This window comes from Fringilla coelebs (assembly GCF_963513975.1).
Source record: "Fringilla coelebs genome assembly, chromosome: 10".
Lineage (NCBI taxonomy): Eukaryota > Metazoa > Chordata > Aves > Passeriformes > Fringillidae > Fringilla > Fringilla coelebs.
In genome coordinates, this window is record NC_140036.1 from 4,624,384 (window position 1) to 4,640,413 (window position 16,030).

At 43.2% G+C, this 16,030-nt stretch overlaps 1 protein-coding gene across 1 annotated transcript in view; it reads left to right on the plus strand.

Annotated features, from left to right (window-relative positions):
- Window positions 1-16,030, plus strand: part of PAK2 (p21 (RAC1) activated kinase 2) — a 42,984-nt gene that overhangs the window by 17,552 nt on the left and 9,402 nt on the right. The window contains exons 2-11 of the mRNA XM_084212627.1: window positions 3,042-3,249; window positions 8,152-8,252; window positions 8,737-8,887; window positions 9,453-9,484; window positions 9,813-9,920; window positions 11,176-11,308; window positions 11,714-11,777; window positions 12,230-12,278; window positions 14,109-14,221; window positions 14,386-14,503. Coding sequence (XP_084068753.1) covers window positions 3,066-3,249; window positions 8,152-8,252; window positions 8,737-8,887; window positions 9,453-9,484; window positions 9,813-9,920; window positions 11,176-11,308; window positions 11,714-11,777; window positions 12,230-12,278; window positions 14,109-14,221; window positions 14,386-14,503 — 1,053 coding nt within the window. The 5' untranslated portion in view covers window positions 3,042-3,065. The remainder of the gene's footprint in view (window positions 1-3,041; window positions 3,250-8,151; window positions 8,253-8,736; window positions 8,888-9,452; window positions 9,485-9,812; window positions 9,921-11,175; window positions 11,309-11,713; window positions 11,778-12,229; window positions 12,279-14,108; window positions 14,222-14,385; window positions 14,504-16,030) is intronic.

Genomic DNA, 16,030 nt, shown 5'->3' on the forward strand with positions numbered 1-16,030 from the left:
GTTTGAATTTCAACCTGGACAAAATGATTGATTTTTCACTTCCCATGATGACTGAAGAATCAGAACTGTGCTTCATGATGTTCTTGGCCTGAGTGGATCTGTTGTCATTTATTTAAATGATGAATTGAAAGCTTTGAAATGGGCCTTTGTGCAAACTAGGTTTGGATTCAGCACTTTATTTTATTAATGATCTTTGAAATGGCCACTCAGAAATTTTACCATGTCTTGTTAAATAAATCACAGTTTAAATTTTTCCTTGCAGCTGAGGTTTTCCTAGACCACAGATTTAGTGAGCTAGAAGGGTTTTGGTGCTGGAGCCTGTCCTCTAGGTGGAAGCTGATTCCTGAGCTCTTTCTGTCACTCCAGTTTGCTCCACCAGTCCCACAGGTTGTTTTGCTGCTGTGGAGCTCCTGGGCTGTACTTTGAGTGAGGTCAAGGATCTATCTCTGTGAGCACTTGGAACAGTCAGCATCTGATCAGAGCTGCAGCTCTCAGGGCTCTGCTCAGATGCTCCACATCAGTTCCTTGGAGTGCTGATTTTCTCCTGAAATAGATTTGGATTTCCATATCCTTCCTTCCAACTTGTGATTTCTCTTGAGCGCACAAGATACTAAGGAATAATTTGTTTTGGATCAAGACTGAGTATGTGATGAGTTGCTTGTCACTGAAAATGAAGGATTTTTACTGGAGTGAGAATTTTATTTTAAAATTACATCAGCAGAAGTGCAGTTGGTTGGGTTTTTTGGTGTGTTGCTTTTTTGTTTTTTTAAATCTGTAGCCTGAATAACACATGACAGTGTTGTTAATTTAGTGACTGGCCTCTCTAAGGGAGTGTGTGGGGAATTGCTGTGGGTTTGGAGTCCCAAGTCTGTTCTTGTCCAGTTTCAGATGCAGGTGAGTTGTTTCTCTTTACATCCTGCTCTTGCTGTTATCAGACAGCTCAGAAAAACTGCTCAGATGGAGGAACTAATAGGGTTTGCTTTAGAAAAATACAAAAGGCCACTCATGATGTTGTGTTCTTTGCCCAGTGTACCATTTGGGCATACAAGCAGAAAGGATTATAGTTCCCTGTATTACCATCGCTCCAAGCTTGACTTGAATATATATCTGTATATATAAATATACATGTATAAGAATACATACATATATGAATATATCAGTTTGATTTGGTGGATCTATTATATGCTAATAAAGCAAATACCTGATTTGATTTATTCATCTCAAATGGGTGGCATGTCCTTGCTGCAATGTCTTGTAAGGGAAGCATTTGCAATTAAAATCCCTGTGGGTTGGCTGCTCAGGCCTGCTGTTGGATTGCAAGATACTTAATTTTTGTACCCCATATTATGGTGGAAAAAAGACAATCTTGCAGGTAACTTGCCTCATCTGAAAGAGCAATCAGTAAGTGGATTTGGAAGAGTGTTGGGAATCAGTGCCTGACTCCCAGCTGCATCCCTGCAGCCACGTTCAGGTGGCAGGTCTGTTTATAATTCCATCAGCAGAGAAGGGCTCCAAGGCAGGGCTGTGTAGGTGGGTGCTGCACAGCTTGGAGTGCTCTTCCTCCTGACTTCCAAGTCATGGAGCAACCAGCACATGTCCAGTTTCTGCTGCTCTGCCAGAACATTGTGCTGCTTGTGCCTCTGATGATATATTACAGAAATTATGTTCTTTCATGGTCATTTATGGGGATAATTAATGTTAATCTCCTTGAGCTTCACAACATAAACCAGAGTGCTGCTCCAGTCCAGGCTGCTGGCCTGACTTGTGTCTCTCTGTTGGGATTTGGCAGCATTCAGCCACGCTGTGAAGTGCCAGGGAATGACAGCCCACGTTGTTTTAGTTGAGCTGCTGGGCAGGATGCAGGTGTTGTGCTGTTTGGAGCACAGTAATTGAGAGGGGATGGCACTGCCTTGTCGTGGCTCTTGTGAATGGCACTGATCATGTGAGTCATGCCTTGAGATGTGATGGGAAGCTGGTGGGCACCAGGAGGCCATTCATTTCCCAATGAAATTCCCATTTCCCTCTCCAACTGCTGTGAGAGGAGAAGGAAGTCAACACAAAGATGTGTTGGCTCCTGTCCCAAAGAGGTAGCTTGTCATTTGAGTGAGCAGAGGAACTGAGGGTACATTTGTTACTGTTTGTTACCTGTCACTGAGAAGTATTTTCTGTACATCTTTCTTTGTGCTCTTTACTCTCTAGCAGAGAGGCTGCCTGTTTCCTGGTGATCAGAAAAAAAATCCTGAAATACTACAAGGAGGGAGGAAATGCTAGCAGAGATCTTTCTGAATGGGGAGTGTGTCACGTAGATGTTTTATTGTGCTGTGGTTGCAGCTCTAGCAGCTGTTAGTCCCTGTTTTCACTCATGTTTTTGTTGAGGATTCAGAGCATTGTGGTGATACTATGTGTTATTTTCTGCAAGTGGAGAAAGTTTGGCACCAAGTGGAGAAGCAAAGCAAGCCTCATTCAGAAGTGGATCCTGTGGATCTCAGTGCTGAGCTCTTTAATGTAGGCTGTGTGATTTGGGTAGAGATATTAAGAGTGCCACTTAATGTGGATAGTGTGCTGAATTATGGCTTACAAACATAAGCTGTTCCTTTGTCCCCGAGGTCTTGTCTGATAAATGACAAGAAGGAAAGCATCTAAGGCTTTTAAAGCTGTTTGACACTAGAGCATATGAAGCTGTTTGGCACTAGAGCATATGAAGCTGTTTGGCACTAGAGCTACCCCCAAAGGATGTTGTACTTGGGCCATTTGTGTGAACAGAGAACCAGATTTGGGAATTGTTCATTTGGTGTGGATTACTTTTATCACTGGAAATGTTTGTGGCTCCATCCCACAAATGCTGCTGCTGGCACAAATGAATGGGTGGCCCAGAAGTGGGAATGAGGAAGGGATTTGCTTCCTTTGGTGGAGGCGGCAGTGTCTGCGTTCCTCAGAGTTGAATTCACGCCTCCTTCCCCTCTGCCAGCAGGAGGAATGGTACATTCACGTACTCCATGCTCTTTTCCTGTGTTCAAATCACTTTTATTTTTCTCTTCCAGGGCTTCCCCTAGCTATTGAGAGCCATGTCTGACAACGGAGAACTGGAAGACAAGCCCCCTGCCCCTCCCGTCCGGATGAGCAGCGCTATCTTCAGTGCAGGGGGCAAAGACCAGTTACCCACCAACAACAGCTTTAAACCCCTGCCCTCTGTCCCAGAAGAGAGGAAACCCAGGCATAAAATCATCTCCATATTCTATAATGAAAAAGGTAAGATGCCTCCTTTTTCCACTCCTACTTGTATTCCTTTACTCTCCTTGTAGGTTTTGGTGGTGCTTTAGATGTCAGAACCTGTCCAAGTGTAGGGGATTGGAAAACCAGCTCCTGTTTGCAATGCATTTCCAAACAGCCCTAATCAATGTTTGGCATTCCTGGGGATCATGTTACTTAGATGCAGATTTCTGGTTCAAACTGAGCACCCAGCTGGTTTGGAAATAACTTCATGTTGGTGGTCATTTATGTGGTACCTTGAGGAGGAAAAAAAAAGTCAGTAAAGAAATAGTGGTGAAGGTGCAGTTGCATGAAAGAAAACTCAGAGAAATTACATATTTTTGTGTGTGGAACTGCACTCTTAGGATTGATTACTAGTGGAGATAAATCTGGGTTGCTGTAAAAAAGATGGTTTCTGAGAAAAAAAATTGCTATAATGCATACTAGACTATATTTGTATGTTATTTGTCCTCTTTTCTGTATGGGGAGTGCACATACAGCAGTGGAACTCTTTCTCCTGGCTCTCCAGAACATGTCCATGTACAATAAAACAGTGCATAGATAAAAACACCTTCTGACATCTGAGATGGTAAAAGTGCCCAGGGACTTAAGCCTGACTTGAATCTGCTAAACATTTTATTAATCTGCTGGTTAACATGACTTTTAATATGCACCTTGGAGAGGACCCTGCTGCTCTTGATGCCTTCTGTGCTCTTGGCTCCCTGTGCCTCTCTGCTGGTGTGCTGGGCAGGACTGGTTCAGTCATGCTGACACAGGTTTGGTTGTTTGAAGAGATTCTGCTCCTCTGGTTGATTATTCTCTTGGCTGAGTGTTTTCCCCAGGGCTGGTTTTCACTCTCTCTCAGCTTTGTGAGCAGCTCTGCAGCCTGCCTTTCCCTGGAGATCAAACCCAGAGAGACAGGTTTCCCTCTGTTCCCAAGATCTGGCTTTCTGCTCTCAACAGTAGAAGGTGTGTTTCCTTTTTTGGAGGATGGAGGGATTTGGCCAGTGGAACTTCTGGAGGCAGAATAGTTCTTTCACAAGGTCATTTATTGTGAAATAGCCTGTCTGTGGCTGGCCTACAGAAGTAGCAGTGGTGGTCTTTCTGCTGACATGGGTGAGCCCCAAAGTACAAAGTCTGTAAGGAGAACATGAGAAGCTACCCCAGGTTGGTGGCAGCACCCCAAGAGAGAGTCCAGCCCTTGGGGTGCTGAAGGGGGCAGGTCTGGGTGCTGCCAGGTCAGTGCAGTGCTCTGTGTCTGCAGCAGGTTCTGCCTTAACCCTTCAGTCCTGCAGAATTGGGTGTTTTACCATGTTCTTGTTGGTCCCACAAGGAAATACTGCAAGAAAATCACATGGAAGGATCAAATCTGTCCATCTTCAGGCAAAGAGAACAGTTGAGGAGCTGGGATGGCACTTGTCTTTATGCTGTTGCATTGGTGGCTCATCAGAGCATTTGAGCCCTTTCACAGACAGGGATGAAGTAGAACATAAATCCCACATTAAGGAAGGTTTTCCTTGCTCTGCATTAGTAACAAATGAATTATGAATGCAAGTGAGAGCTTTGTGACATTCTGTGACACTTTTTTTCTCCGTGGACATTTTCTCTTTTCATTTTGATTGTGGCTTTGTTCATTGCTGGAATGGGAAGTGATTGAAGAATTATCTAAAGAAGTATTGGCTCATCTCAAGTTGCTTTGGAGTCCTTTGATGATTATTCAGACCACTCTAGATATTGTCAAGTACCAAATTTAGGTAAATTAATCTGCATATTTATTTAGCCTCTACCTACTGATACTTTGTGTTGCAAACTGAAAGTAGGAGAAAGGATTTCTGCTGAAAATTACATTTTGGAGGAAATGAGTGTCAGTTTGTGTTTTCTAGATGTTAAAAAGTAATTCAACTAATGTCCTCCTGAAAGAAAAGCAGGCTTTCCTGCATGGCAAGATATTAGGAAAAATGGAAATTGCATTACCCAAATTATTCCAGAAACTCTCTGGAAGTTGTATCTTTTTAATTTGGAAGAAACTTGTCTATTGCATGACCTGCAGCAAGGCTTATATAAATATCCAAAGAAGGGATTTTGTCCCTCAAGTCTGCAAAACTGGCTGTTGAATGTAAGCAGAACAGAAGTGGGCACAGTGTCTTTCTGGCACTCACACAATAGTCAGATGTTAGTTGTTTTGTTCATTAGCATGGCTGGGACCCACCCTCCCCAGAAATGCCCATTTAAATCCTTCTTTTCTTTAAATTCAACTGCTGAGAAGCTTTGCAGAAATATTAACTTCATGCTCAGATTTAAAAAATATATTGGGATTGGATAAAAATAATTTGTCAACCTGGGGTAGAAATTTTGTCATGGGAAAAATGTCTGTCCAGGCAGTGTGTAAGTTTAAGAAATCACTACAGAAATGTTCAGTTTTCCTTTTCAGAAAATGAAAAACTCCTTGCCATTATCCAGGAATGTTGTTTGGCTTTGTCTGCACATCTCTGTCCATATGATTTTGCAAGGTCCCTCCTGGCCAGCCTCATCTGCTCCTGGATCCTCTCTTGGGAGGTTCTTGTGCTTTGGGGGACTTGCAGATGAAGAGATGTAGCAATTACACAGTTTCTGACCCAAGTCTGAGCTAGTTCTGTGCTGAAATAATCCTAAGGGTTTGAAGGGATTATTTAATCACCAGTCATGGAAGATTTTTTTCCCCCTGGTTCCATTGTTTAGGATAAATGAAGCGATAGTCATCTTCTTACTAGAGCACTTTATTGCCATGAATTTTCTTGGCCTGACTTCTGAAGTGAAAGGAACCTCTGTGTGGTTTTGGAAAGCTTTAAAATAGTCCCCTAAACCCAGAAATGTTTGTCTTTGAGCAGAAAGTATTGAAGGAGGTGCTGAGGGCATCACCCAGATGCTGCATATCACGTGTTTGGGGGCACATTTCAGTGCGGTTTCAGCTGGAGCTCAGCAACTCCAGGTGCACATCTGGAGCCAGCTGCCTGCTGCCTCCAGCTGTTGGGAAGCAGCTGTGTTTCTTGCCTTGTGGATGGGATCTGGTTGGTGGGAAGCAAGGGCAGCCTGAGGATGGCTTTGCTCTGGGAAGTACCGAGGCTGACACCTTGCTGAGTGCCTGGAAGGGTCCAGTTGTATTTGAGGCACCTTCTTAATCAGACAGAGCCTTTCTCCAGCTCACCCAAATCCTTCCAAAGGACCTGTGTGGCTCTGCAGGGCTAAGGGCCAAATTTTGGCTCCCATGACTGATAACAAAATGGTCAAACAGCCATTTCTGCAGGATTGAAGGGCTAAGGCAGAACTTCCTCCAGACACAGAACCCTGCATGGGCTTCCACCAACCTGTGGTAGCTTCTCGTGTTCTCCTTACAGACTTTGCTCTTTAGGGCTCACCATGTGCAGTTGGGAAGGAGCACTGCCCTGCACTGAAGGGATTCCTGTTTCAATCCCAGGGCTGGGAGGCAGCGTGGCCTCACCGTGGCCTTGTTCTCAGAGCTGAGGATGTCCTGCCAGCACATGACTCACCGGGCTTGCCTCTGGCTGGGGCTGTTTGTTTGAAGTGCTGCTCTGCTGTTCCTGTGGGCAGAGCCATGGGTTTCAGTCTCCTTGCCTTGCCTACTCATGGGATCTGTGTATTTTTGGAAGGAGTGGGTTTATTTACCCAGCACATGCTGAAGGGCTTGAGCACCAGCTCCTGTTCACTGCGTGTCAAGTGCTCCCAAACAGGAGCCTTCCTGAGAAATACAACTTTATTTATATATATATATGTAATGTTCTCCCTTGCTTCCACAGAAAAACCTGCAAGAAATAGATCAGAAATGGTTCTCACAGCAGTGAGAGTCTCTCCTGTGCTGTTAATGAAACATCTGACAGGCTGTTTGCTTTTTGGCTCTGCCCTGTGCAGCCATATTAAAGATATCCTGTTTATAACAGCCGTGTCTTTCCACGGCATTGTTCAGCTGCAGGCAGCCCACATGGCTTTTCGTTTGGAGTATTGTCCTCTCTCCCGTGCTTCCCTTCCCAGCAGGAGGGGATTTCACATGGATTCCTGCCTCTGAGCAGCACCATCTTTGCTTGCTGTCTAGTAACCAAGAGAGTGCTGCTTTACCTGCTTTTTCTATACTCAAACAACAGGACTTTTTAAGGTGAATTTAGAAACAAAGCAGAAAAATTAAATTAAAATAAACCTCCCCCAAGCCACGCCCTGAAAACTCCCAAAACAAACAAACAAAAATCCAAAGCCCGAGGTGTTAGAAAATATCTTATAAATTCAATTGACTCCAGGTTGGATTGTGCATGTGGTCCTGCTAATTATTTGTTCCTGCTTCTGGTACTTATTATGCTTCCCCCACCTTTAATTTAAATTAGGTAATTGCTCTGAGGCTATAAACTCTTATCTTCATCACAGGAAGTCCTAGTTTGCATTAATTACCTTGAATTTAAGCAGTGAGGCAACTGAGTTTTAAGTGTCTTTAGGGTGAACTTGAGGTTGAACTGAAGTTCTCTTTTCTGCTGTTCTTAATCTATATTAAAATGTCCTTTTTTGCATTGTAGACATTTCATATGTTTAGATTTCATATGCTCAACAGAGCACTCTGGTGCTCTTAATCTCTTGTTTTCTTGCTGCCAGAGTATAAATTATTTGAATGGAACAAGGAATCACAGAATCCCAGCACAGTTTGGGTTGGAAGGGAATTAAAGCCCACCCAGTTCCCACCCCCTGCCATTGGGACACCTTCCACTCTCCCAAGTGGCTCTAAGCCCTGTCCAGCCTGGCTTTGGACACTTCCAGTGATCCAGGAGCAGCCACAGCTTCTCTGGGCACCCTGTGCCAGGGCCTCAGCACCCTCACAGGGAAGGATTTCTTTCTAACATTGAGATCTCTGAATGTCTTTTTCAGGAAGCAAGAAGAAGGAGAAGGAAAGGCCAGAAATCTCCCCACCGTCAGATTTTGAACACACCATCCATGTTGGCTTTGATGCTGTTACTGGAGAGTTCACTGTGAGTATTCCTGCCTTGGGACAGCTCAGGGAGCACCATGGGTCAGAGCTGCAGTGAAGCCAAGGCAGAGCTGTAGAATAAAGTGCAATTTAGTCCTTGTTTCTGCCAAGGAACTGTTTTTCCTTTGTGCTTGCACGGCACACTGTGACCTGTTAGTGCTTCTGCAATGCCAGTGGCACATCTGATGCTTTGTGTCACCTGGAAGGACCCTCCCTGACAAACCCTCTTCAGTTTGCCCTCTTTACTGGGTAACACTGGATCTGTTGAGAGTTTTTGTGTTCCCACTCCTCACATCTGGCCCAGCATACCTGGAGGAGTTGTGTCCTGTGATCTGTATTTCCATCTTTGGCTCCCCATCCTGCTCACTCATGTGTGCAAGGCTGTCCTGTTATACTTTTATAGAGGCAAGAAATTTGTTTTGCTTTCAAAAATCCTTTAAAATACAAAAAGGATGCTTTAAATCCCCTGTTGTTTTTTTTTTCAGGGAATGCCAGAACAATGGGCTAGGTTGCTGCAGACCTCAAATATCACCAAGCTAGAACAGAAGAAAAACCCCCAGGCGGTACTAGATGTGCTGAAATTCTACGACTCCAAAGACACAGCAAAACAGAAATATCTGAGTTTTTCTGCTCCAGGTGAGAGCCAAGTGTGCAAGACCCTGGAGTTGGGAGTTTGGAGCACTGTCTTCCTCTATGTCAGAGTGATAAATTGGGTTCAAGTGCTAAAATCAAGGTGCATTTCAATGAGGCACAAGTATACAAAGATGGATTTAAAACTGACTGGAAACTGGCGTTGTCCAGTTAATTTCCTGTTTTAAGTGGAGAGGGGAAGAAAGGGAACTGCATCATTCAGAAGAGCAGCCAAAATGAGCTTGAATGGGCTGTGTTTGTCCATCTGGGGCTCTGGGACTGGGATGAACTGGTTTTGTGCTGGAGGCCTTGCTCCTCACAGCTGTCTCTGAACTTGATGTCACCAGCTGGTGACATCAGCAATGCAGAATAATTTGTGACTCCTACATGGGGGGCTGAGAGAAGGACTGTCCCACAAACAGGTGCAGTTTTACAGCTTTTCTTCTAAATTCTATCCAAAAGTAGTCTAGTAGTAAGACTTTGTAATATTCTTATCCTGTACTCAACAAAGTTCACTTTTTATTACTTCTTTTCTGATGATTTTATGTATTCTGCTATTTGTCCTGTTTAGAAAAAGATGGTTTCCCTTCAGGAGCACCAACGGTGAGTGTGTTTACTATTCTTTGGATATTCTGTGGTGCATACAAGTTCAGGTTTTCTGTACTTGTTATATCCTGAATCTTGAAGTATTAAACTGTACAAAGATTAAAAGTATCAAAATTAAGATTTTTTTTTTTTTTTTTTTTTTTTGTGGAATAGAAACATAAATTTGGGGGGTCAATCACATATTTCACTGCAGCAGCAGTGTTTGAGTCTCATAATAAAATGTAATAACTGAAGGATAGACTGAGTGGTTTCAGTTATTTTCTTTTGACATTGGTAAGAATTATTTTCTCTTAATGTGTCTTTTTTAACTTTGGTAAAAATGTAGACCAATGCCAAAGGATCAGAACCATCAACAGCTGTGGCAGATGATGATGAGGATGATGAAGAGGCTCCTCCTCCTGTGATTGCTCCACGGCCAGATCACACAAAATCGGTGAGCAGCTGTAAAACTGACAGACCTGCATTTCTCAGCATTGCAGAACTTCTGCTTTTTAGGGAAGTGGGTTTTTTTGGGCAATAAGCTGCTGTTAGTTTTTAGGGAAAAGTTCTGTTTCTTGAATTTGCTAAGAAAATACCCAATTTCTGAATATCAGTTGGATTAGAAGTCCTGTAGTTAATAGAATCATAGGATCATTTAGGTTGGAAAAAACCTCTCAGATCATTGAAATTTGTCAATTTGTTTGTCAGCTTGTGTTGAAGACATCCAGTTATGCTTATCCTTCAACCCAACATGTGAGTAGGAGGAGGATTCTTATTCCTAAATAAAACCTGTAGGCAATTTGTGTAACTTTGTGCAGCACAGTGATACAAGTGTAATGTATTTGCTTTCCTTTATTTGATTGGGTTGCAGTGTGGTAGCCCCTCCAATTAAACCACCTAAACCCTAATCAATGCCAATTTTAGATTTGAAAGCTTTTTTTCACTCACAAAGCACTACAGGAATAGTGAAATGCTAGATAAGATATTAATTAAGTTTTAGGGCAGCCCTCATCTGCACACCTTGGTAATGGTGTCCCACGGGTCCCACTTACTCCAGCTCCTTCTTTTGCCTGTGGGAGATGTACATTTTCCCTCTTCACTGCCCACTTTTTCCTGGAGTGCAAATGTCTATTATGTTTATTTGTCTAGGGACATTGCTTTGTAATTTCCCACTCTTGGGATTTAGACCTATAAAAGGTGAGAGGTCCACAGCTGGATATTTCTGGAGTAGCTGTGTATATCTGTGAACAGCTCAGGAGGAAATTAAATAAAGCTCCAAGGAATTAAATCCCTTCAAAAAAACTTAAATTAGGGACAACTGGGAAGTATTTGAGAATCTCAATCCTCCTTTTCATGGCAATTAAGCATCTTTTTCCTTTAGATCTTAGTAGAAGTTGATCTCACTATTAAATAGTGGCTTCTGCTCTGTTAACTAGTATGGATCATAAAGAATAAGCAGATAAAAGTCTGAGAAACCCACTGTGGAATCTCCTGGCATCCTCTCTGTTCAGGAGGTGCCTGGATCTCTTTGAGGGGTCAGTAATGTTGCCAGCATCTTGTTTTATGGAGCTTCAATGTGTCTCAGCTCTAATTTCTGCCTCATACCTGTTGTAAAATGTTGCTTGGGGATCTTTGCAAGGCTGTGGTGGGTTTCAGCTGCAGGTCAGTGGTGGCAGAGCAGGTGCTGAGCTCTCTGGTCTCCCTTGCAGATTTACACCCGCTCTGTCATTGACCCCATCCCTGCCCCGGCCGGTGACACCTGCGCCGACAGCGCCTCCAAAGGAGGGGACAAACAGAAAAAGAAAACCAAGATGTCAGATGAAGACATCATGGAAAAACTACGTAGGTGCCTTCATTTCAGATGAGCAGGGGAGCAGTGTTGGAGTTTTGGCCTCACCCTTGCTTTGTGAGCAGTGCTTGGGTGGCTTTGTGTCCAGCTGAGAGCGCTGCGCTGGCTTGGGGGGTTTGTAATGCTTGGAGCCCTGTGGGGTGGGAAACAAGGAGAGAACAGGTTTGGGATTGTATCATACATGCACATCACTGTGTCACAACTGGGCTTCAAACCACAGTAACACAAAATAGTTTCTGCTGTTGCTTGCTCCATAATCATCTTGGTGATGATTTTTCACTGTGTTAATGTTCCCCTGCAGCTTTGGCTTTGCTACTTGAGCTGACCCACTCTTGGACCTATTTTGGCCAGAGGGCAGTGGGATTGGACTGACTTTTTGGTTGTTTGTTTTCTTTCAGGCACTATTGTAAGCATAGGAGATCCCAAGAAAAAATACACCAGATATGAAAAAATCGGGCAGGGGTAAGTGCTGACCCCAAGTTTTATCCCCAGTGGGCCAGTGTTAGCAGCAGGGTGCTGTTCTCTGCCTCACATCACTTCTGTGCAGGCAGAGATGTTGGCTGCATTCAGCAGTGAGAAATCACAGAATCCCACCCTAGTTAGGGTGAGAAGGGACCTTAAAGCCCATCCCTGAAAGTTTCACCCCCTCCCATGGGCAGGGACACCTTCCACTATTCTAGGTTGTTCCAAACCCTGTCCAGCCTGGCCTTAGACACTTCCAGGGATGAGGCAGCTGTGACCTATCTGGGCAGCAAACAGTAAAGTAAATAAACTGTGAAGGCATCACTGGAAAAGTGGTGGAAATTTTGAATTGAAAACTGAAACAATTTTGTGGTTTTGACTTGGCTGTTCACTTGTGTGTTTGCTACACAGGGAGATGCAACTTGCTGTAACATTTTTCTTTCTCTTCACAGGGCTTCAGGTACAGTTTTCACAGCTATTGATGTGGCAACAGGGCAGGAGGTAAGATTCCTATGTTCATTTTTTGTTTAAATGTTCTTCTGTAGGTGGCCAGAATGATTTGAGTGATTTCCTCCAGTGGCTCCCATTGCTGCTATCACCTGTCAGATCTGTTTGTCACAGTCAGTTGTAAGAGTGTGCCTTGTTCTATAGTAATCAGATGGTGAAAGCTAAAAACAGAGACTTGTCTTTCCAGTGAAAAGCAGAGAGAGTGAGGTGTTCCAGAAGTGAGTTTGTAAAATGGTTTACCCTTCAAGAATTGCAGGCATTGTTGTGTTATGTTTTCAGGAATAAAAATTTGTTTAGTCTTGGCACACTTGGCTGTCTCTAGGGAAGCAGCTTGTCTCATGTGATGCCCTCAGAATGTCTTCTCCATATCCTGCTCTTTATTTTCATCCCTTGGTTTCTCCAGTGAAATCTGTGGCATCAGCAACTCTCTGCATGTTTGTCACCCAGTGGCCATAGCTTGGGAGACAGAGGGCTTTTGGGACTCAGATTTGAGGAATTATTTGTCTCTGTTTAACTTCAGATTTCCTTCATTTTCTTTCAGTGTTTTTATTTAAATTCTTTCCTAAATTTTCCTTTAAATATCCACAAGCAGGCATTCTTTAGGTCACTGATAAGTAAATGCTCTTTCAGCACTGACCACATTCAGCAGTCCTGCAGTGGAGCACTACATCTTGATGAAACATGAGCCTTGCCATCACCTCAGTGTCTCTTAGTGTGCTCTCTACACACTGCATTATTTCATGTCCTCTTACTGATTGCAGAGTGAATTTTGGGGTCCAGGGCATTTCTTTGACCTGCTTTGCACTTTGCCACTTCATGCAGTGCTCAGGTTTCCTCTGCTTAATGCCTGAGGATAGAGTTGGGTTTGTTCAGTAAGAGGAGCACTCCTCTTAGAGCTACACAGTGACAGGACAGGAGGGAAAAGACAAAAACTGCCATGAGGGAAATTCTAGTTAGATATTGGAAATGTTTTCCCTCCCAGGCAGGCACAGGAGCTCAAGAGGGGTTGTGGAATATCTCTGCTCATTGAGGCCTCCATTCCAAACTCCCACAAGACCCTGCTCCACCTCCAGTCATAGTTATTTTGTCACTCTGTGCTGCAGAATGATGAGAATTTCTTCCTTTAATGTCTTTAGCAATATAATAACAATAATTTCTACAGGAATATGTTGGTTCTTGTGTTTGCTTTTGGAGTCAGCCCAGGTTGTCTTGCAGAATTCCAAACTGCCTCCTCAGAGTGTTGGAGTTAACAGAGCTGGGATGGTTTTTCCCCATTGTAAACTCTGTACTTGTCCTTGTTACCTTATTTCCTGGGTGAGGTTGGCCTTTATCTTCCCTTTTCTGTCTTGGATATTTCATTAATGGCTTTGAGAGGAATTCCTTCTGCCTCCCAACATTCCTTATACCCAAACACCAGTTTGGTCAGAATAAAGAACAACAAATTGTCTCATCTTGGATTGATGGGCTCCAATTTTATCTCTGAGTTGTTACAGGATTCTCTTCTGCTTCAGGCCTGTTGATGTGGAATTGAGTGAATATCCTTCTATCTCCTGAGTGCCCTTTGCTCTCTGGTCTGGCCTCTTGCTGTTTGTGGATCCTTTCAGCTGCAAGAGGATGATGTTGGCCATGAGTGCAAGTTGTGTGCTGATCAAGCTGGATTCTTTTAAGTTGTATGCTGATAAATTAACAACTTGCCAGCCACAAACTGTTCTAAACTCCTTTAACACTGTTACAGGATTCCTTCTGCCTTTTCACTGTATTAAGTGTGACTGAAAGGTTTGGGTACTGAGGTTTGAGATGGCTGTTTTATTTTGCCCTATTCAGGTGGCTATTAAACAGATCAATTTGCAGAAACAGCCCAAGAAGGAGCTGATAATTAATGAGATCTTGGTAATGAAAGAGCTAAAGAACCCCAACATAGTCAACTTCCTGGACAGGTAAATGCAGCCAGCTGGCTGATTCCTCATCCCAGGGGTTGCAGGAGGTTATCCCTTGCACAGACCTGCTCTTCCTCTACCTAAGGGTCTTGGAAGCAGATGAGGCTCTGTGTAGACTGTCACCCTGGTGGCACAGAGACATGCTTTTGGTTCTCTCTTTGTAGTTACCTCGTAGGGGATGAATTGTTTGTGGTGATGGAGTACCTGGCTGGAGGCTCTCTAACAGATGTGGTCACAGAGACATGTATGGATGAAGCACAGATTGCTGCTGTCTGCAGAGAGGTGAGTGTGAGGGGCTGGGTCCCCTAAATTTTATGGCATGCTCAGGTTAGCACTAATTGCCACAATTGCTGCTGAAGCTGTTGAGTAAAGAAGGAATGGTACCATGAGCAGGAATCAAAATTGCAGAAAATAACAGAATTAGGTTAACTCAGAAAACTGGGGCTTTGCAAGTTGTAGGAAAAAAGAGCTACTGTGGTTTTTGAGAATGTTTGGTGATGGAGCAAATAAAATCTCTGGGCTTGGTACCTTGGGTGCCTCGTCCTGCAGACAGTGTTAACAGAAAGATATGAATAATGTGGACTGTTATTAACAGAATAATATGAATAAAGTCAGGGAGGAGCAATACAGAAGTTTAGCAGCTGGAAAGAATGGCTTTTTAAACTTGGACTAACAGAGAACATTCAGAGGCACTAAGAAGAAATCTGCATATTCGTGTATGGGTAATAAAGAAAGGAGAAAAATAAAAGAAAAATAAAAACTCCTGAAAGCTTTGAAGTGTTTTCCAAAAAGAGGAAGGGGAATGATGTTTGCTCACAGTTTGAAAGTGGATCTGCTGAAACAGGAGTATATTAAACATACACTAAAATAAAGATGAACTGGGTGCAGACCATCCCTTTTCCACTTTAGTCATTCCCATAGTGTGGCATCTATAGTTCTGTGCCAGCTAAACTTTCTTGATGGATTTCTCAGGAAAATAATGCTGCAGAAGGCTGTAGATGGAATAACTTTGAGGTTGCAGTAAGATTTCAAATGAAAGTGTTAAAAGCAGCCAATATCACATCTTATCAGTGATTTCTGCCCTGAGCAAGTGCCAGTATCCAGCTCAGGCTTGATTTTATCATGGCAGAAGGAGAATTGTGTTATCTGCTGTGCAGGAGGAACTGGAGGCTTTTAAAAAGCCCATCTGACTCCATCAGCATGAGGAGAGGTTTTGTGACTCACCCCAAGGGAGGGGAGGGAAAGCAAACTTGCACAGTAACGTGTATGGACAGGGAATGGTTTCCAGAGAAACCAGAGCTGGAAGCAGAGAACCAAAAGAGTAACTATTTACTGTGACAGTAATCAACTTTTGTGAGGAAGAAATCACATACTGAACTATTGTACTCCATCAAAACTCTGCTGCCCAGTGTTTTTAGATACATTTAGTTTTGCAAATCAGTGTCACTTTGTTAAAGCAAACCAAGGTTAAAAAAAAAAACCCTCAGTGGGGACATCTGTGCCAAGCTGCAAATGGCAAATGTTCTGCTTAGATGGAAAGAGAAAAATCTGGCTTTTGTTCTTTTGCCTTTTATTCTCAAATAACAAAAGTAAATTTCATTATGGTTTTGGGCAGCAACTTAGTGTGAAAGGTTTTCATCTGAAAACAATGCAAACCAGTATTAGTGCCTTTCAGAATGGAGATGTTTTACAGCCTTCACTGTAGAAGTTGTGTGGAGGTTGGACATGAAGCCTCACCAATTCCTCTTGGTGAGATCTCAGCCTGAAAAGTTCTCACTTAATCCTTTATGAATCTTTGGGATGTGCTAA